The 23,326-nt window shown below is 33.3% G+C and overlaps 1 protein-coding gene across 1 annotated transcript in view; it reads left to right on the forward strand.

The window, feature by feature from the left end:
* KCNMA1 (potassium calcium-activated channel subfamily M alpha 1) overlaps positions 1-23,326 on the forward strand; it is a 202,435-nt gene that overhangs the window by 42,033 nt on the left and 137,076 nt on the right. Inside the window, exons 4-7 of the mRNA XM_026044145.1 lie at positions 4,967-5,042; positions 11,073-11,148; positions 13,177-13,347; positions 15,099-15,190. Coding sequence (XP_025899930.1) covers positions 4,967-5,042; positions 11,073-11,148; positions 13,177-13,347; positions 15,099-15,190 — 415 coding nt within the window. The remainder of the gene's footprint in view (positions 1-4,966; positions 5,043-11,072; positions 11,149-13,176; positions 13,348-15,098; positions 15,191-23,326) is intronic.

Consider the following 23,326-nt stretch of genomic DNA (forward strand, 5'->3'; position numbering starts at 1 on the left):
AGCCTACTGCATTTTACTAGAGTATCATTGTCGTAAAGCAAAGGAATAGAAGGCTTTTATTTCTATGGCAGTAGTGAGAAGCATAAATATTTACTTTTTTGCTACTTTTTCATATGGCTATGTTAGTACACGTGGAGTGGAGTAAGAGTTTTTATAAAAGCAGTTTGAGTAGATCAACAATATCAGGCGCTTGATTTCGTATGTATATTTCTCAGAGATCAGAGTTTTTCTACCTATATTAAATCTGTATACTTAGTTTATATAGACATTGTAATATAGAGAATTATAGTTTTCTTCAAGTCAGATCCCATAAGAAAGTTCCAATATAAAATGTRTTGATAAGAAAAAGGTGAGTGTCCATGTAGCAGTTTCCTTAMTTGATTTAGAAGACAGGATACAGTTAAATATCAAAAATAGAAAGATCTGTATTAAAGTACATATGAAACTGATGCAACCTGAACTATTAATTATATTATTTAAATAAAAAGTTGTTTTACATTAATTTCAGGTTGAAAGAAATAATTCTTCCCTATGTGAATAAGAAGCACTCCCAGGAGGGAAGAGATGCACACATTTCTAACAGTACATATAGAGCATTGAAAAAATTAGTAAAATTTTTAATAGCATTCCTGTTACAGAATTGTAATTATTCATCTTGTTGRGTTGGAGGGACAGGGAGTCTGAGTTATGAATAAGTCAGTAATTTCCTAACAGTAAAATAAATAGTCGTAGAGGATTTTGTTCCTCTTTGCATGCAGTTAATTTTCAGAGCTGGGCCTCTCTTTATGGAACTTTTGTCAATTACTGCTCCAAAGTTAGACTCATCAGAAATAAAAGCAAGTTAAAAAGAAAAGATTTTCTGTGGATTCATGGAAATTGAACATTTTTWAAAAAAGTCACGCTGAAGCAGGAATACTTACTGATTAATTTAGCCCATTTTTATTTTGACAGCAGTTTCAGTGCCACAGGCTTGCTGGTGTGGAGATTACTCTATGATCAGCTTACAGATGCATATATGATTGCAAGTGCACTTTGGCGTGTCATTAGTACTAGCACCAGTTTTGAAGTGCTTTTTCGACTTTTCCTCTGGGAAATACTCAGTTCATTCATCATCTCCTTGTGAAGTACAAGATGATACTGATAATCATATATTTAAGGGCAAAGTCATTTCAACTGAGTTTTATGCTTACAATCTTTTTCCCCAGCAGATGCTTTTTGCAATCTATTTGAAGAGTAAGACTGAATCCTCWGAGTTAACTGCAGTCTTTCAAAATACACACAATTTACTGCACAGGGCTTACAGTGCTGAACACCTACATACAAAGACACTGTTGGCTTTTAAACATAGCTGTTCAATAAGGGGAATTCCTCTTTCTTGTTTGTTTTAATTCAGGTAATATTAGTGGTTGGCCTAAAGGCTGTGGAAGGTGTGCAAACCGTATGAACTACAAGGGAGCTGTGCACATTGTGCAGTGATTTTCCTCACTTAACTATGTAGAGTTTTTTGGCTGAGTGWCTCTTCACTGTACTAGGTGGGGAATGAACACTGGTCTCAATAGTAGTGGCTTTCACTTGCAGATAAAAAATAAGCATTTGCATGCTTCACCTTTGGGAGCAAGGTAGTATGAGTACATGGAGACAGGGTTAGTCCAACCTACCATCTGCAGCTCTCATTTGCATGATCCAGTTCTTTTTGTTTGGGTCAGTTTTCATAGTATTCTGTTACAATGTTCTGGCATACCTATTTGTTATGAATATTGTTGATTTTCATACTTGAAACAGGCTTCTTCCCTGTTGAGCTGCCAGCCTTTCAGCTTGTTTGCAAACTATCTGCATGTCTTAACCCTGGCTGGTGCTGAGAATGCTATTAACCAGCCTCTGCTTGTTTCCTCTGAAGCRAATTTTTTCTGCTGTCTGACAGCACCATCAGTCAGCGCCAAAAGGATTTTAAAGCCCTCAGATGGCTAGCTGTTGTACTGAAGGGAATTACAAAACTCCAAAGGGAGCCAGTAGTTTCATTATTAAATCCAGCACGCTAMCGCTCCTTCCCACCGAGGCAGATTACAGTCCTTGCTAAGCACTTGGGCAGGAGCGGGGACTGTCAGGGCAAACAAAAGGATTTTCCTCCAGTGTTTGTTCTGCTGATGAGTTTTGTTTGATATAATGCCTCTACATTGATTGAAAATAATAATAGTTCTTTGGACATAGAAAGTGCTTGGAATTCATCATTTTTATAGGCTCCAAAGGTATGTTAACATGAAATGATTTCAACTTTATGTCATAAACATACTTACTTAACAGGAGACTTTTTTGAACAATTCAATTTTTTTTTTTATATTTTTTTTTAACAATCTTTTAGCATGTCCAGTTTTTCTCCAAAAGCTAATAAAACATGAAAAGTTTTTCTTGTAATATTTTCTGTAGTATCTATAAACTATGAAGAAATAGCATCAGATAAAATCATGGTAATAATCTCTGAAGTTTTTGGTATCTCATGTAGAAGATCTACCTTTTCCTAATGTATTTTCATAGAGACATACACCTTGTAATATCTTGCTGCTATAAGCTACATAGAAACAAATTCCTATGGAATTCTCTATTGCTGCTAGTATAATGGAACTCTCAATATTTGCAAGTCAGAAAATCCTATAAAAGAGCACAGGTAAAGAAAACTAATATCAAAATTGTTCAGGTCTTRGAAATGGTGGAATGCTGAAAGGGGTTCATTGCCATCAGGATATRTGTAACTGTAATTTTCATCTCATTTTTATTCTCCATATTTGAACCATACTGAGCAGGTAATACACTGAGGTTTCCGAAGATCGAAATTTGACCCTTTCTGTGCTTTAACTGTAAATCACAGTTGCATAAAGGATCTCCCAGACAGGATACAGAGGTTAGAAGGTGTTCCTATACATGGCATTCTGTTTGTAGATCAAGAAAGCTGGCTACCTGCATACCAAAAGTCTCTCTAGGAATTTTTTTTTTAAAGTAATACAGGCAGTAGCAAACGTGGAATTCAGTCTGTAATGATTTTCATCTTCAGCAAATACATAAAAACCACCTTCTCTTTGGTGTGTCATTTGGTGTCTCAGAACTTAAAGCATACCTTAAGCATTGTTAGTGTTTGGTAATAGAGGTCTTATTTTGAGATGTGTTTCTTCCCCAGTTTTTTTTTTTAATCATTGCAACAAGTAACAGTCTTCTCTCCTCCATTAGCTTATCTCAAATGCCATGTAATTTGTTTGAAATAAGGTATTTCTTCATAATGATGGTTTTCGGAAAAGTTCCTAGGGTGTGGATTGAGTGATGTGGCTGGATGGAACAGAGCTGAGAAAAGTCAGTATGGCTGGTAGACTTCTGCTCCGTCCCTACCCTACTTGCCTTTTGAAAGGGAATAAGTACAAATCGTGAGAACCACTGGAAGCTGAGTACAGAGACGTTTCTCTCAGTTTGAAAACTATAATCCTGAATGTTCATCTTTTATTTGCTAAGGGATGTGAAGTTTAGAATTAAGCATCAATTTCTTGCTTTGTTTCCTAGGTACCACATCCACTTTTTAAGTAAATAATTCTTAGAATTCTCCAAGGAGTCARTAATTAAAAAAAATAAACTTTATATCCATTTGGCATACAGGCAGGAGTAATTTTCTACTTCGTTCAGGCTTTTTATAAGTCTTAACAGGAATAAAAATATTGTTTAAGAGATTTCCTAGAATATTGTGGAAATTAAGCCCTTGTTCAAAAAAGCATCTTGCCAGATAACAGCATCTCTGCTAATGAAGAAAACCTCTGAACTCCACTGAGTTGTGCACATGTATAGGTTTGCTGGGATCAGTCTCTAGAAATAAAGTCTCTAGAAATAAAAAGTCTCTAGAAGTCTCTTAAGTCTCTAGAAATAAAAAGTTTTACAGCATCAAAAATGAGTAAAATAGAAAGAAAGAGAACATATGCTGCCCTGGAGCTAAGCCTAATAGTTACAATACCAAGTTATGCAATTTTAAGTAACTTGGCTCTGCTGTCTACTAAAAATTATCCTCAAAGCCTTTCATTTAATTTTATAAGCTGCATATAGGYATAATACACAGTGTACCTTTATTCATATGCTGAAGATCTGCAGCAAAATTATTTAATATCAGCATAAGTATCTCTTAATAATTTAAGCCTTAATCTTTTAAGGTATTTTCTCTTGAGTACACACTATCTATTTCCTCTCCTGCTGTAAGACTGGCTGGCTTTGCTATTATCTGCAAAACTGCTATTCAGGCAACCTGGTTTAAATACAAAATCTTTATAAAAGTATTTGTGTCTATAGTAACCAGTGTGTAATCTGGAGCTATAGTTTTAGCTTTGTGGAAAGGTTATATTAAATTTGTAATTTTTGAGATGGCATGTGTGCTTCAGTTCTTCTGCCTAAGGTTTTGAAAACGAGGGTGAAGATAAGGAGTATTATAATAAAAAACTTTTTACGTCATTAAGATTTACCAATCTAATCAGGCATATTCACAGTCTAGTTTAGCCAGGTTATGAGGTCTTCTGACCATAATCTGTTATTTTTTATTAAGCCAAGTGGGAACTTGGAGAAATGAGGAGTTTCAGATCTGCAGGCACTYTTAACAGTCTGGAAGAGGACATGTGTACTAGTACTGCCACTGAACCTCAGTAGGGTTTTCTCCCCTTAGCTTTCTATTCATTTGTCTCCTTCCATTGCTTCCTACACAGTTTAAGACTTTCTGGTAGGGTAGTTCAGGTATTAAAGAAAGAATTTGAAAATAATTTGAAAAAGACCCAATCAGGATCTTTGAACCTTTAAGTATGGAAGAATGCTGCAAAGGTATTTGATAATTTGTGTGATACTTACGTTGATTTCATTTATTGCAGTCCTTATGAATTCAATGTTCTATAATCTGGATTATTCTGTAGTAGAGCTAATTTTTTTTCTTTCTTTTTTTTTTTTTTGTATGCAGGTTTAAGATTTTTAAGAGCCCTTAGACTGATACAGTTTTCAGAAATTTTGCAGTTTCTGAATATTCTTAAAACAAGGTAAGTCTTGCGTGCCCTTTCCTTATGTTCTGAGTAGTTGCAATAGTGATAGAACATGAATGATTTAGGTCTTTGGTTCTATTAATGTATGTTTTACTTTCCTTAGAAGAACATTTACTATCTTTAAACCTTTTTCTGCTAATGAAAGATTTATATAAGCATTCATATGATGAGGAGATATTTTACTTGATAGATTTTTACACCTGACATATCAGAGTGATACAGAGTACGGAATGAAATACAGAATTCCACAATGATTAAATATTCTTTCTTCCTGCATTACCTGTCAATATGCTTGCACTGGAAAAAAAACAGAAATTGAAATTCACTCAGCGAATTACAGCTAAAAAGCATTTTAAGAAATAATCATAGTGGCTCTATTTCAGTCTATTTGAACAGATCATCCTTCTTCACACATGAAAAACATATTAAAAACTAATTTTACACTCACCTATCTTTGTATTGCATTCATTATCATTAGTATTCCCTTAAAATAATATCTAAAACACTCTAGGTTACTTCCTTTCTTTCACTGAGTCTACGTGGTGTTTATGGAGGAGAAGCAGGAGGGGCTGCAGTTGTTACAAGTACTTCACTTGGAACGGCTTGAAAAAAAATATTTGGCTCACAGTTGCAGAGGTTTTGTCTCCTGTCATTTACTAAAATACTGCAGCTGAAGCATTGAACCTAATATCTGATATTTTCTGATATCTGGTAATTTCTGATATTTATTTTTTCAATTACTGTGAACTCAGTTCTAAAATATTTCACTCTRTCTCCCTACATCTCTTCTGTTCCCCAGGTGAAGATATATGCGTGAGGACTTTATATGCTAGTAATTGTATTTGCTACATTAATTGTGAGTGAAGAGCAAATAGATTCTTGAGAAGTATATAGACTTGTGGTATACAGCTGTTTCCTTCAACTCTCAATTTTAAAGCTCTTCTCCTTGCTGTAAACTCTTATTTTTGAAAATATGGGCAGTTCTTGTCAGAAATTATGTTATGAACGTGTAGGAAATATACAACCCAAGAATTTAGAATACTATCAGTTCAGTAAGGAAGGAGAATAATTTCACAGATGGTTATAGTATCTGATAAATCTACATTGATTTAATAGCAAAAAAAAAAAAAAAAAAAAAAAAAAACCCACCTCACCATGTCCTAGTAGTCAGTGGAAGATTCCCACAAACTCAAATAATTTTGGATAAATGTTACAAATCTTCAACAGTGTGATTATCCAGATCTGTAAATGAAGAGATACTGTATTAACTACATTCATATTATTCAAAACTGGCATATCCAAAATTGACCAGTTTGTTCAAATAGTATTTGTCTGGTGTCAAATTTTTTTCCCAGATTAGATATTGTAATTTATGTGAATATGTTAGCATCCATAAATCCCAAATTCTGGTTATTAAGAAACATTTAAAGCAGAGCTTCCTTCCATGGCGGCATGTCAGTTTTACTGAGCTGGTTGACCCCCTAGCAGTTTGTCACTGCAATATTTATTTAATCTAAAAACCATCAGTGACTCCAAATGATTTTGAATGTCTATCCTTGTTCCTAATCCAGGAATAGGCAGACACATCTGCTCTTTCACATATCTTAATACAGTTGAAATGAAGTAAATAATTTGGAATACTATCGATGTACAGAAATTCTTATTTTCTAAAATGAATGGGTCAAACGACAATATATAAGCATCCCAGTTTTTTATTAATTGTCTTTTTTGAATTTGACTTCTAAAAAATGATACAACTAGTGAGATATATTTGTACTTTCAGCATCCCAAGTATTATCATGAACAAAATCTATTTAGCATGGAGGTTCTGTGTGGTGGGTCTGGTTTGCTGCTCCAGTAGCAAAGTAATGTTTTACTGAGAGTTTCGACTTCATTATTCATATTTCTAAGAAAAACATCAAGGTGCTAAGCAGTTGTGGTTAAAGGACAATCTTTAGCAGTTCTACAAGAGTGAGAAAAGAAGAAAAAAATCAGTTTAAATGAAATGCACTTCACTGAATTCTGGACATATTTCAAAACGGTGGTATTGAYCGCTGTTTAGCTTTAATAATTATTTTGTCTTTTATGTTTTCAAACAGTCATTTAAACATAATAGATGTAATTTTGCTTGGGGATGGTTAAAAATGTCAAGTATTAAGAAAGTTTAGCATTTRTTGCAATACACATCTGAAGTTTTAATGATTTCTTTAACATTGTTGTAAATTTGAAAATTTAAGGATTCTAGACAGAGCCTGAATCGCTGAACTGAAATAGCAATATTCAGTATTTTATTACTAGTTCTGAAATGTAATACCTAACACTGAAATTGAAATAATGAAATAATTCTCTTAATAGAGATAGTTATCACCATTTTATTCAAAAAATATGCCAAAATAAAGTAATCTGTTTGAAGTTGCATGTATTTAGGGCTACATGGATGATCAGGGCTTGGAACATCTGCCCTGTGAGGAAAGGCTGAGGGAGCTGGGCCTGTTCAGCCTGAGGAAGAGAAGGCTGAGGAGGGACCTGATCGGTGTCTCTAAATACCTCATGGGAAGGAGTGAGGAGGAGGGGGCTGGCCTCTTTTCAGTGGTGGCCACCAACAGGACAAGAGGAAATGGCCACAAACTGAAGCACTGAAAGTTTCACAGGAAGTTAAGGAAAAATTTCTTGACAGTGAGAGTGATGGAACCCTGGAACAGGCTGCCCAGAGAGGTTGTGGAGTCTCCTCCTCTGGAGATCTTCAAAGCCCTCTTAAATGCAGTCATGTGCCACRTGCTCTAGGTGACTCTACATGTGCAGGGGGATGGACTAGATCATGACTAAATGTCCCTTCCAACCTTAAAGATTCAGTGATTCTATTCATACAAGAAGAAATATGGAACAAATTCCACTATAGGCACAGTACAGTGCACTTTGTRTTAATTGTCAGTATCTACTGAGAAGATGAGAAACTGGCAAAGTATGAAGAACACTGATGTGTTTTTTTCAATATTTGGTACTCTAGTAAAAGAATAAATTCTGTCCTCCTTTCCCGCCACCTCAATATAGAGTTTACCCTAACTTCTAAATTTAAATTACTGCTGGAAGTAGTGATTGAGATATAAGGATTAGAGGAAGAAATCCCATTCACAGGGTGGACAGAAGGGCCATTCAAGGCAATAGAAACCAAAGGGAGAAGAAGATAAATACAAATAGAGACAGAGAGCAGACCAGTACCTTCTAATTTCTAGCCCTTCTACAATAATGTGGGGATGTTAGATCATTTTTAAAATGTCTGCAAAATTAAGTGTATTTGAAGAGAACCTTTAAGGCAAAGCAGAGTTCTACAGCAACCTGCTATAAGCTTATAGCAAAAATCTATTTGTTTCCCGAATTTGATATTAAGTACAAGTTATTCAGAATATTTTTTCTTGTATTATAGAAAATAGAATAAATTGTGCAATGTTTGATTATGTTTTCTCGCCTTTACTGTTTTCTAATACATTTCAATAAAACTACAGGGACTTAGACAGTGCTCACAGTAAGGGATTTTACACAGATGCTGGAAAGAGCTTAGAGAGCAGGAAAATGTTTGTGACTAATCCTTCATCTATATTTAGACTCTGGCAGAAATACAAGACAGTTGCTTAGAGGACAGATAAGGTACAATTTTTAATGAACCTCCAAAAATAAAATGCACCTAATAAGCCATGTAAAGAGTCTATTGTTAATGACTGTTGTCATTTTCTTGTATTATTAGTAATAGATGACCAAAAGACACTTTGTAGCATCAGGAGTTTCTCCTGTCCCAAATTGAAGTGAAGGACGATAATCAGCCTTTCATAATGGAGCTTTCCATTAGCATGAATGCTATAATTTTGTTTAATATGAAGGCTATAGCTGAATGACATCACCAACGAATGTTAATCAAATATCAACTTTAGAGAGAGAGAGATAGGGAACATTTCTTAATGTGCGTCAACATTAACTAACTGCAGAATGGCTGGTTTAACATCTTAATAATGAGTATAGTAATTATTACAGACAAATATTATACATTATCTTATATTATCTTTTCCTAGTTCCCGTAGATGCCCATTTCATTAACTGTAACTCTTAGTTTTCTTGATTCTTTTTTTTTTTTTTTTTTTTTTAATGAAGCTGATGTCTGATTGACTTTCCAAGGTCACTTCTCAACTTTTAGAAATTTATGCACTTTTATTGTTCTGAAAGTATTTATGAACAGAATATTAATTGTATTACTGCAAAACTGCTGTTATTGAGTTATGAATTTTTATTCAAATTCCAATTGTTCCACAATCAGATTTTTTATATATCCTTCTAAAGTCATAAGCTATCTTAAGCATTTTTGAAAAATGTAGTATGAAATAAGCTAATGCTTGCTTCTAATTAAGCATGTAAGTTAATTCTCCATGTCTCACTAGAAGAAGTTCTTGTAGTTCATACATGAGTATATATTTTACTAAATTATATTTCTAGTCTTTAGATCTTGTCACGATTAAATTATTTGCTTTGTGAGTAAACATAAAGTTTTGTATAGAACCAGTGGGGAAAAATCAAAATTAAAAAAAAAGAACTTGAATATCACTACTTTTCATGTTGCCTTAGAAATTAGATCCACTAAACTTGCTTGAAGATAACTTGTTTTCCTGGGACATCTTACATACTTACATTTATATATTTTGTATCTAAATATACACACACACATCTGTATTTTATATATWTATATATATATATGTCTTCTGCATACTTCAACGCAGATAGCTAATTTGTGCATGAATACTGTTCTAATTGCTGTGCTCGTTTTGTGCATACGTCTTGCAGGATACTTTTGYAGGATACCCGGCAAAAGTGTGGGGATTTCTGACACTGATTATGTTAATTTGGCACTGATTATGTTTTCTGGAAYAATGTTAATTCTGATTCTAAGGTTGGAGCTGACCTCATTTGGAGGGCAATAGCAGTGAAGGAGTAGTGCCAWGGTGCACAGAGCAGCATCAAGCTGCTGGAGACCCTCTATTTGTAGCTCAGTGAAAAACAATGCCCTTGTACTAGCATTGTTTTTCATGTTACATAGTTAAAAGGGAATATGAGTCTACTGGTCTGGTTATCATCTCATTTTTGTTTACTCCATAGCTATATCCATTGATCCTTCGGATATACCAGAGTGTGGGTTGTCTTGCAGGAGGCAAGCTTTGATTTCACCAGCAGGGATATCAGTACCTTGGCTACTAAAGTTTTGATGTGATATTTCTTGAGGAAACTATTTTGCTTAAGTAATTTGCATGGAAATTGTACCTTGGTCTTCTCTTTTGAGCATGTTGCTTTAGGAAWAATTGTGAATTTTCAAAGGTATCATACTCTCTCAGAAACGTGCTCTTCAAAGAAAGACAGATCAAATTTCAATAAAGATCCAGAAGCTGGTAAGATCATTCAGACATCAGAAATACATAGGCTTCATTTTATTTTTATTTGTTGAAAATCCTTCATAGTTTTTCCAATTTTACTGATTTTTGTAGGATGCACTGAACAAGCTTTACTTGCATCTTTTCTGCAGTTTCTTACGCGTGGCATTTTCTGGATGAACTCAGGGTGAAAGAAACTCAGAGGAAACCAAATTATTTTGGAATGAAGAGTAACTGTTTTTCACTTATTTGAATATGAGTACCTAAATGTAGTTTAGGTTTCCATTTCTCTCTTTCCATTGAGTTTTTCTGCTCTTAAATGTATGGAAACTTTCTCTAGATTGCTGCTCTTTAACTCCATGTGATAGTTCTTTCAAAATATCTAAATGAGGCAAAAGCAAACTGGGAAAAGATGAAATGATGGAGATTTTCCATAGGTTGTAGGTTGTGCTTTTTTATATATCAAAAACCTTATTCAGAGATTTCAGAGATTATCATCTTGCTCTTTCAGTTGTGTGGATACATATTACGAAGGTGTAATACATCAATGATGTCTAGAAAACAATCTGGTATATGTCCCTTCTCATTTTTTTTTTAATTTTTTTTTTTTCTCTTACAGTAATTCCATCAAGCTTGTGAATCTGTGCTCTATATTTATCAGCACATGGCTGACAGCAGCTGGGTTCATACATTTGGTAAGTATATTTGAAAATATTTCTTTTTTCTTTTTCTTTTTTTTTTTTCAATGGATCATCTGCTCTCCAAGCTACTTTATTACCTCAAATTACCTTGCTCCAGATAATCCCTTAACACATCTACAGAGAGAAAAAAAAAATCACAGCTGTCTGAATTTTCAGTCTTCTACTCAAAACTAATTCTGATATCCACATCATTAACCCTTATGTTTATGTTTGGCGGTAGTAAAATCTGTTTTAGACTTAACTCAAGCAACTTCTTCAATGATTGCACATTCCCAGTAGATGGCAATGTTTCCTCAAGAACTATCCAAACCCAACGTGACAGGAGTTCTCAGAGTGTGAAATGTTCATGATGGCCTGGGAAATGAGTGATTTTGCCAGAAAAAAACAATTTTGCATTTCTACTAGAAGTAATGAAATTATTATTAATATTCAGAGTAACATTCTCATAGATTATCTTTTTTTTTTTTTTTTTTTTTTTTTTTTTTTTTTTTTTTGTAATTTAAAAACTTCAGATTTTTTTTTCAGGTGCTGATAACATGATTCTGTTTTGCACATTTTATACAATTTTACCTAATAGTATCTGATTGCATTAACGTGAATTGTGTTTTGAGTAGCCTACAGATATTTTTATGGAGAAAATGGAACTTCTTTACCAATAAACAAATACATATTTATTTATTAATTGCCAGTTTACTGGCAAAATATTCAGTAAAGATGACCTTGTGAACTGAAAGGATTGATTGTCCTAGTACAGGACACTAACACAATAGCTGTGGTATAAAGTGATGGTWGGGGACGGGCTGCGTTTAGTATTACCTCTTTTCCCCTTCTCCTGCTTCAACATCAACACAAAATCAGTTGCCCAGTTTAGCAGGACCTTGTTCTCCTTATTGAGTGCATCGTTTCTACAAGCTTTCYAGTCTCTTGAGGCATAWTCCATGAAATTTTAAGAGTATTTTCCCTGGCATAGTGGAGAGCTGACACATCCATTGAAGTATTGCCTGAAGCAGAAAGCAAAAACTTTAAGCAATGCATAAGAATGTCTTAAAATAAATTCAGTCAAATTAAATATATTTGTTAAGTATGGTTAAATATTAATATAATTAATCTACTTAAGCATTCATCCTTTAAGTATGTTTTATAATCAACATAAAAACAAGAAAATACCAGAATGTTAGTGGTAAAGAGCTCTTCAGCAGTGGTTTTTGAATAATATTACAGTTTCTATGGTATTATTGTTAATCCAGTATAATTTAATTAACTTCACTTGAATTATCCTTAACTRCATTCAGATACATGAGATGAAATTCAGAGTTCACATGTGTTATTCGGTGCTGTTCTTCACAATAATAACCTATAGGATTTTTATTGTGGGAAAAATAAATTTAGTGATTTATTGTTATATTTATTTATTTTTTTCCTAGATTTTGACGTTGAACAAATGTTTTGTTTTCTTTTTTTTTTTGTTTTTAATTTCATTGGAGGAAGCTAATGCTCTTTCTTACAGTATATGTGTTTTTTGAGTGTAAGATTTTCTTTTCTATTTTAGGACTGCTATAGCTTCAATATTTTTATTGTAGGATTAACTCTATAATGGAGGATATGCTCCTTTCCTAGAGATAAATTTAAAACCTAGATATATAGTAGCCAGCTTCTTAACATGTCACTAATCTCATTAATAACCACTTAATATTTTAAAAGGAAAACATAAACCAGTAAAATTTCATTTGAAGTAAGATTCACACTGAAAGTGAGTGGAAGAAGTTGGAATAAATTGAACCTATCTGGCTTCTTTTGTGAGTTATATTTTCTAGTAGTGAATGAAAGTAGTTTTCATTTGAAATTTGTGAGTTGTAATAACTGTAAGGCTATAATTGGGACAGAATTATGTCCTATATTGGTTCAGATAAAAATACAGGAAAGGATATTGAGTATGCTGGATAAGTTAAACAAATAACATCGATACGGTTAATTTATGATACTCCTTTATTAATTCATTCTGTGTTTTCTTGTACATTGTAGGTGGAGAACTCAGGGGATCCATGGGAAAATTTCCAAAATAACCAACCGCTTACATATTGGGAATGTGTTTATTTACTAATGGTTACTATGTCCACTGTTGGTTATGGAGATGTTTATGCAAAAACAACTCTTGGTCGCCTTTTCATGGTCTTCTTCATCCTTGGGGGATTGGTAAAAGCTCTTTATCATCATCATATGCATTTTTACCTTCTACTTCATCCTATATAGAATCATAGTTGTAATTAAATCAATAMTAATATTAGGCTTATTAAATGTGAATTAGTATACTCCATACTTTTTGTATAGTTAAACATTTTGCTGGACCTTGYCACATTTGTGATTTACTACAATTAGAATTTTTCTAATCTATTTAAATAGTGCATGTGAATACTTGAACTGTCTTAGCATTTTCACTTGAAATGTTAGTTCTAGTTTACTTATAAGTGTCAGTAGTGGTAGTGCATTTTTGAGGATGTTACTGATATTTCAAGGCAGTTTGCGGTTTCAAGAGTCTTACCCACCCTTTTGTGTTCCTTCCCGAATTCCAACAAACACTGTGGCTTTGGACTGCCTTAAAGAGCAGCTTGCCTTATCCAGATGATGACAATGTTGACAAACTATGTTATCTTTAACCTCAAACATCTTTTCATGTCATATACCAYAACTTGAACTCACAGTTAATCATATGAAGCATGGCCATGACCAGCATCCTTGTATGTCAACAAATATCCTTTTAGGTCAACAAATATCCTTGTATGTCAGGCAAGTGTTTTGTCTTCTGTATGCACAACACCGAGCTTACTAATTGTCTTACGTTGAGTTTCTTGTTATCATTGCTAATAATGTTACAGCATCTGCAGCCATATTATTTTTTAAAACAATAGTTTAATATTTTCGCTATACAAGGTTAAGTGCTTTACAGACCATTCACAATGTTGTGCATATACGGACACTTATGTACTGCTATATTCACCCCGTATATTGATTTCTTAAATACCTCCACCTTACAAAGGTGATATGTATATAATAAGTATTTTGAATGATAAATCGAACATACATGTGCATACATGCAGACACACACATATATATATATATACACAAATATATATATATATGTATATATATATATATACACGAATATATATAGCAAATACATATTCATTCCTATCATGATTGTTGACATATGAATGCACAGACCATGTCAACTGGCAGTAGCTCTTCAAAGCATCCAGCTGCAAGGAAGATGTTTGTTGGACAAAACATGGCAGAAAAAAGAATTATTTTCTCCTTATTATCCTTTATCTATCATGTGTTATTCCAAAACTTAAAAAACAAACTTTTGAAAAAGTTTTTTTTTTCCTCTTTTTTTTTTGGGAGGAGGGAGGAATGGAGGGGAAGTGTGACACCATTTTGTTTCTTGATGGGAGGGGGAAAACCCCTCATTCCATCTTGTTTTTGCCTTCTTTGAATCTTAACCATGGGGGAAAAAGTCTGTCTTTTAAAATAGAAATGTTAAAGTATTAATAATACTTGTTTTCTTTTTTTTTTTTTTTTTTCTGTGGAGTTGGATAGTTGTTTTTTTCCCTTCCCTCTGAAAGAAGAATTAGACACAACTTTATTTTACAATTAGATTGAATTAATTTTGTTCTTGTTCTGTGTGCCTATTTTTTGTGTTTTGACCATTTCCTTATTTTACTAGGTGTGCATCTTTTCCAAGACCAACTTTTACATTGAACCCTCTTGTTTTGTTTTATAAGAACTTACTTTTGCATTTTTAAAATTTTCTTTTTAAATACCTTCATAGATCAAATTCTTTTGCATTTTCAGATCTTAAAGATATATATCTTCTGAAAATATTCATCATCCCCCTTTCTTTGGCCTGTCTTTTTAGTCTTTTCTTCTGTCTCCTATCTTCTTCTTAGGCCATGTTTGCCAGCTACGTCCCTGAAATCATAGAGTTAATAGGAAACCGCAAGAAATATGGTGGTTCCTATAGTGCGGTTAGTGGAAGAAAGTAAGTATCCCAAGAGGCTCTGCTGCCTCTGCTGCAGTAGAACACTCTCTGCATGCCATTTTCTTTTTTTTTTTTTTTTTGTGTTTTTGTTTCATGCATGTAGGCAATGTTTGCTCGCTACGTGCCAGAAATTGCTGCTCTCATCCTTAATCGGAAGAAATACGGCGGGACTTTTAACTCAACCCGAGGCAGAAAGTAAGTCAAAAAAGACCAGGTGTGGTTGTGTGACGTTAAAACAGCCCATGAAGGTGGTAATAGCTGACTCACAGCTTAAAACACTGTGCGCTGTGACATCAGATATTACCCCTGAAGAGTTGTCACACTATGGTTAGAGACCTGGGCCATGCTATGGTACAAGTCACAACAGTTTGTCCCTGCTTCAAGACAATCTGAATACCRTTAGGGCTAAATTGACACAACAAGTAAATAATTCTGCAATTGCATATGCAGGTAATTTCTAGATCAAGGTTTTCATATCACTTCATAGCTTTGGACTTTGGTTTATCATACGGTCATCTCTCAGCTACATTGCAATGATAATTCATATGACTGAAATAACTCAGTTCTTTACAAAACTGGGTTTACTAGAGTACAAGATGAGTTTTATGTTGTACATGTTATGCCCTTACAGTGAGTACATCAGAAGAGTGATACTAATTTTTTGTTGTCCAAATGGCATATTCAGATCCTATGTAGCTCTTATAGACTTAATTTCAATTTTTAAMACATATTTTAAAACAAGTTTTTAGGATCTAAGAAAAAATTTTAAAGTGATTATCCCACAAATCCTGGACAATATAGCCCAAGAAGAGCAAATTCTAGTTTTAATATCAACATAGTACTAAATGGACATAAAAAAATATTCATTTTGGCTGGTAGTAATGGTTGGATTTCATTAGTCCAATTTGTTCATATTAGCTCATTTTATTGGTACAGAAAGACTTACAGTTTTCTTGACCAAGTTAAAACCAGTTCTTTCTAGCATCGCCAGAATCTAGATCTTCTGTAATATTGTCTTAAACTAAACATGCTTGGACGCATGTTAGTGTTCCTGCCCTTTCCTTTATTACATATCACTATGCCATTTGCTGATAGAGATCTATTGGCCCTAATATATGAGTCATTTAAGTCCTTTCCATAGAGAAGGAGACTCCAAACAACATATCTAACTAATTGTCCTTTCTCAGAAATGTGTTTTTCATTTTGTTGCTTTCAAACCATCATCTATGCTATCATCGTTTTATAGATGTTGATATGATTTTATCAATTGTTTCTCCTCTTAGTGAGGCAGGAATGGTTAAATGCCCCACAGAGCTAATTCTAGAGTACAGRTTTACATCAGCAGGTGGATAAATCAAAGATTTGCATTTAATTGTATCTCACGTGATTGGCTGTTCAATAATAYTCAAACAATTATGACTTCTTCAATACTTGTATTTTTAATGTACTCTTTAATATCCCAAGTTATTTTTCTTATTGAAAGGACTAGTGATGAAAACTTACATCATAATTGACTTAACTAGATTAAAAAATACCTTCATTTTAATGTATTTCTAGGAGAGAGCAGTAACTTCCTGAAATGTTTATTTCCGGTAGAGTCAGGCTCAATTTCATATTTATATTCATAGTGGCTTCCTCAAAGACAGAAATATTTTAGGCACAGAACTCATGTTAATTTCTGTTTTTGAGGCTCTAAGTGGGTTATGGAGAATAGGCCTAACAAAAATCATTTTACATACAGAGACTTWGTCTCCCCTTCCACTTTGTCACTAGTACCCAGCATTGCTCAGATGTCTCTAAACTTGGTCCTGATCTTCAGTCAGAACTCCACATCCTGAAAGCCTCAACCCGGATCACAGGCTTCCTGCTAGCTTTGGGGCGTGCTTCATTTTATTTTCTCACTTTATTTTTTTGGCTTTATTTATACACACTATCCGTTTGTTTTTGTTCACTGTCTTCAATGCTTTTTTTTTTYCTGCTGATCTCTGCTGCCCATGTAACTTGTTGGTTAAAACTCAGCTCTGTCATCAGCACAAAGACTGTTCAGTTTACTTTATGCATTGTTTTCTCATTCAAATATTAATTTCTAAGAGCTTTAAAGAAATCCTTTGCTCATGTGGATCTTTCATCAGAGAAGCTAAGCTTGGGAACTGCGCAGTAAAAAGCCATTAGCACCCTTCGTTTGATGTTGCTTTTGCAGTCAGTAAAACAAGATTGATGAAATGTTATGTTTGGCCAAAATTTAGGTTTTCATTTGGAATTCAGTGTTGAGAGAATGGGCTGTCAGAACCAATAAGTTTTCCTTTGCTTGGATTATGGGCATGTGGTAGTAATTAGCAATATAAGGTCTTTAGTTGAGCAACCAAGCATAGATTTTGGCAGCGAACATAATGAGAAACTACAGTTGTTCTATTTCTAACGTCAGAAAGTTTCCAGATAAAATTAAATGCATATACAAAATGAAAGCAGCAAAATTTTGTTGAAAGATGGTATTTCAACTCTTTAAATAGCATCTGTATATACTTCTGATTCTTTCTGCAAGATGGATAAATACTTGAAATCTGCTATGTAGAATTTCTGTATAGGTTTATGAGTGGCATCATGCATTATATCTATGAAATAATATGCCTCAATTAAACATTCCATGGGAAGTTAAAATCAACGTATGAATATGTATATTTGAGGATTGTGCTACTTGAAATAAGGAGAGCCTTGCTCAAGAAATGTAACTGTTCAAGCAGCTGGGATGCACACATAAAAAGTATTTCTACTAGCCCTATTTATTAAAGACTTCTCCTTTCCTCCTCCTTTTCTCTAAGGGCAGGTGGAGAGGAGAATATGTAAAATCTTGATTTTATGTATTTTGCTTTTCAGCCAGTAAAGTCCCCAAGGAATCTCATAAATGATATAGAAATTATTTTGCACAATAAAGAAAAAAACAAACTTCTCTTYTAGGTGAGCCACATTGACAGTTTGGAATAAAGAGGAGTTTATAGGCAGAATGCAGTTATCACTGGTTAACTTTACTGAGGATAAATTCTCTGGGGATTTAAAAATATTTTAATATTTATTTTTTTCCTGGGAATGTGTGCTGGTAATGGGACTTAAGGTCTCATAGAACTCAAAGCAGGAAGCATGAAGAAATGAAGTTTTACCTGTTGAATAAGCACCAGTACTCACTCTTGTTTATATTGCAAAATGTTTACCAGTAGATCTATACAAAACGACGACTAGGATAATTACTTTGAGATTATTACAGCGTACTATGAAAAAAAAAATCCAGTAAAGTTAATAATCTTTGTTTAGAACATCAGATTTGTAAGCACTGTGATGTGTGCTATAAGCAAGAAGAATTGTGCTAAACACCTGCTCTGCTACTATGTGATTACGCATCAGTTCATCAGAACATTCACTAGGGGTTTTACTATTATGTCCTGGCACACCAGAATCAGATGGCCCTAGGGGAAGGAAAAAAAAAMAAAAAACTTTAAGGCTTTCCAAGCTTAGTTATGCTCAGACAAACGCTTCTTTTTGTAATCACTGCTAAAAACAAGCATTAAGCAAAAGTCAGATTGCAATTACAAAGACAGAAAATAGTTTGATATTAAAAAATACATTTTTCAAAATAAAAATTTCAAACAAAAATATCTAAATAAAATTCAAACATGAGAAGCAATCGGGGTTAAAAAAATGTTTTTTAACCTTGCTAAAGAATTATCTTAGGGTAAAATATTGTTGTTTATTTTCTCCATATTTTCCTTAATAATTTTTTTCTTCCATCTTGTGTGCTGTTCAGTCACTCTTTTTCATTTTCATACATGTGTATTTCCATTGATGAATTGTAGTGCATGGTTTTTACATTTGAGGAAAATCTTCTTGCAAAATAGATATTACATAAAATATTCTCTACTTCCGTTTGTTAGCTAGTGTTCTACTGATTCTTGTAAAAGTCCCTCCATGTTCTGAGTTCTGATCCTATAGTAGTACACAGGTCTATTAAATAAAAGGAAATTATGCAGTGTATGGGCAATTGCAGTACCTTACTCCTATGTTTTGCCAAAAATGATTTGTTTTTCTGGCATTGAGTAACAATATGATGACTCATTTTCTCTGGGGATCAGTTGGCATATTTTTATTATTAATAGAGGAATAACCACTTGGCAGAGGTTTTGTAAGACTTGAGTTCTGTGTATCCTTTCTGAAGATGAGAAATGAAAATTAACTATTATGAATTGCTTCATGGTGCAACATTATATCATTGTAATGAAAAATACCTGCAATATTCTTTAGGATTTATCTCTCTAAATGTGAAACATACTGGATCTCTAAGAAATAAATAATGGGAACATATACTTGAAAGTAATTGTCTTCAGGTAATTTCATGGTCMGATTTCTATATACAGAATGTTATAAATATAAAAATGTTATATATATAAAAATAAATAATGTATTCTATTAAATATCACACTGSAATTACACCTCAAATTATTGATAATTGCAGAGGTTGCAGAAATAAAAGTAAACATTAAATTAGTAAAYGCTAGTAAATTAACATTAGTAAACCTGAAAGTAAATTAGTGACTTTAGCATCATCAGGAATAAAGTAGTTGGTAGTGTCAAAATACTGTAAACAAATGGAGAAAAAAAGCTGGGTGTAATGTGTAGTAGATGGTGAAGGATAAATAAATCAGTTGTCAATTACAATAATAATAGGCCTATAGATAARGGGAGGGAGGGGAACAGTATCTATTGGAAACATGGGAAAACAGTTGGGGGGTTGGGTTTTTTTGCTTTTTATTTTTTAACCTTTGCTTGTATCAGATGCAAATTCACATGGTATATATTTTCAGTATTTATGTCATTTCCTCTTGGCCATCTATCATCATCTGAGTAATTCTGAGGTCATCAACTGCATTTAGCTTTTCTCAGTACAAGACCTTGAAGTAGGCTCTGTTAGAATCTCTCTATAACCTTTCTGTAATGCTCRGGAATTAATCCTCAGGGGATCATCTTAAAGTAAATACTAAGAAAGATGAGAAAGTGTCTGCTGTGCCAGCACCAACTTCATTGTATTGATTGACTACTTCTGAAATGTGAGCAGTAAACTTCCAGGTTGGTTTGTGCATACTTCTACAAGTTCAGAAGAAGCAGAAGCAATTAGTGCTTTGGGCTTAGAAGAAGTGAAGAACACTTTTCTGAAGTGTTCCAATTGGCCTCTTAATTATGAAATCTAGGCTTTAAGTATTGCAAGATGAGAGTATTCTTCAATAAATCCTTGTTTTCATTAGGTAAAATTCTGTTATTACATTCTCTTTGTGATCCAAGCCAAAATAAGAGTAAGAGCTATAATTTATTTATTTATTTATTTATTTTTAAGCCAAAAGATCAAGAGTTATTTTATCTTTAGCTTAAAAATGTAGAATGTTATGATCTCAGATACGGTTAAAGATTCAGATTTGCTAATGAATAATTAGGCTTTTATTCTACTTCACATATTTATTTGAGGATCAATATTTTCTTATTCAGTTATTTTCTTTTTGCATGCATATTGCGTATGTTTATGTCACCTTGTGGCTTTTAATTCTGTGAAGTAATTTCCGGAGACAGTAGCTTATTTTAATTTTGTCTGGACAAGAGTTCTAGAACGGAGATGAAAAAAAAATATTGTAAATGGATGAACACATTTACCAAAAGGGGGACCAGATAGATTCATCTACCTATATCTAATGTCTATCTATATATGTTTATATGAACTGCTTATCTTGCCCCAGTAGTATTTTCTTCTGCTAAACTTTGTTATTTTTTCAAAACAAAAACAAGTTTAATCATCCCAAGGCAGTACTGTAGTTAAGACATAAAATTAATATTTTTACTCTTGTCCTGCCATAGCTCYTTACTGCATGAGCTATTAAAACCTCTCATTTCTCTCCTGTCATCATCTGCTCTGCTTCCCAGAGATTTCTTCAGATTTCTTAAATTTACAAGCCATAAATTAGCAAATCATCAACATATCAACGGGAAGAGGCATCTGCTAGAGATTCCTTCCAGAAGGAAACATGGGATTCAATAACTAAACTTCACAGAGAAAAATAAAAGCTGTGGACAGATAGATATGGTAAACAGAAAGACAAACAGATAATTTAAGTTGACAGGCCATCTTGGACTCATTAAACATTTGAAATTGATTAGAAATTAGAACAATTTTTATAAGGCTGACCCAAATACTTTGGCAAAGGTCCATCTGCTCCAGTAATGAGAATTATAGCTCCAAAGAAAGTGACATTAAATTATTATATTAAATAATTTGATACAATATGTAAAATATTATTTTCCAGTGGGATGAGAATGTAATAAGAGAATGTGACATGGATTGCATTATGATCCTAAGGGGTGTCTCTATTTTCCATCTGCTAGCCATTCTTCTAATCCCTCTGTTTCAGATGAAGTGATAAAGAAAATCTGACAAGTGTTAAATAAACTGACAGATAGAACTAATAGGACTGAGTTTTTTTCTTAATTTTACTTATTAAAATTTATCCATTTTTATGAAAGCAAGAAAGAAAATGTGGGAAGTGATATCTAACTATTAAGACTGTAAAAGAGTGTTTTCTAGGTCTCAAATCAGGTTAAATTCCTAGGACAGCACTAATTTTATACTCCTAGTTACTAATTTTATACTCCTCGTTGAAAGTATAAAAACTTATACTTTTCCCTCTGCTTCAGTTTTTGACATCAAAATAAGTATTGTTTCTATCCAGAATTCATCCCAAGAAAGACTAAACTTGTTCTATGAAATGTGCTGATCGTAGTGACTTACAGTGTTCCACAAAATACACAGTCTATGATTTTCAGTGTGGACATCCCAGGAAGTGCAATGTGAGATGGYAGAAGTGCTGAATTAAAGAGCAAGTTATAGTGAATTACAGCTTTCCTTTTTCACTCGGGCTTTTCTGCAAAAAAGTGGTGATGATGGGTATGTTATTTTAGTGGTAGGAAATGCATGAGCTCTCCCCATGAATAAAATACTTGAAAATCTGAAAACCATTGGTAACCCTTGCAACTTTTRCAAAGCACTTAATTGTCTTTTGACTGATGAAGATTTTAAAAAAATGTGTAAGGTAATATTGAACATGAATAATGGTGAGGACATAGTAAGCAAGTTAGACTTTTTTTTTTTTTTTTGTATTTTTGGATGATGATTGCAAAAGTAATAGAAGAGTGTTTTCTGTATGTGATGTTTGCTGACTAGGTAGTTGAAAATCTGATTTGAAGGGATTTTTTGCAATAGACTGAAGTCTGCTTGAAATGGAGTTGCAAGTATTAGTTGTGTGGTTTACTCCTTTTATCCTACAGCCTTCTAGCRTGCTTTCATTGTATGTATCTTAGCATTTATCTGTTTCTACTTCTATTTATGATAAATAGTGAACTTCATGTTGTATAGTTGCATTTTATCTAAATTTGCAGTGTATTATGTGAAAGCCAAAACAGTCTAGGTGGAGATAATACTACATTACTACTATCATGTGAATGAAAGGATGAGTATTCATCCTTTTAAGCTACAGTAGAACTCTTATGCGTAGAAGACCATAGGGGAAACAAATCATTGTACATTCCTTTTCTTTTTGCAGTTACAAAGGTATTCATCATACTAGGGATATTAAATTTTATTTAATTTACTTTAAATATAATCAATGTACAATTCCTTAGATCATAAGAGTGTAAGATAAACTCATTTAGTCATAACTAAACAAGGAAGMTGAAATAAATAAAACTCACATTGAATCATTTATGGTAGCATACTGCTGCAAACAGACCTAGATGCAAGCAAACGTTTGCAATTTAAACTTGCCATTCATCCAAGATTACAGTCGCTGAAAGGCATTCCAGTCAGCCTGTTCCCTGGTAAGAGTCTCACTTAGGTGAGCATAACATATCTGAGGATCATCAAAAAATAATTCTTCGGTATTTAAAGGAAAAAAAAAAAAGATTCTGTCTGGTTGCAATAGCTCTCTGTGAGACCACTTATGAAGAAAAGTTGCCATTAAATTCTCTGAGTTGTAATCAGCTCTGGGTATTAATAAACATGGACAAGAAAATACTTTGAAATAATTTAAAATCCAAAGGCTTAGCTTTTCT

Source organism: Nothoprocta perdicaria, unplaced genomic scaffold (genome assembly GCF_003342845.1).
Source record: "Nothoprocta perdicaria isolate Ctin4 unplaced genomic scaffold, notPer1 scaffold_105, whole genome shotgun sequence".
Classification (NCBI taxonomy): Eukaryota; Metazoa; Chordata; class Aves; order Tinamiformes; family Tinamidae; genus Nothoprocta; species Nothoprocta perdicaria.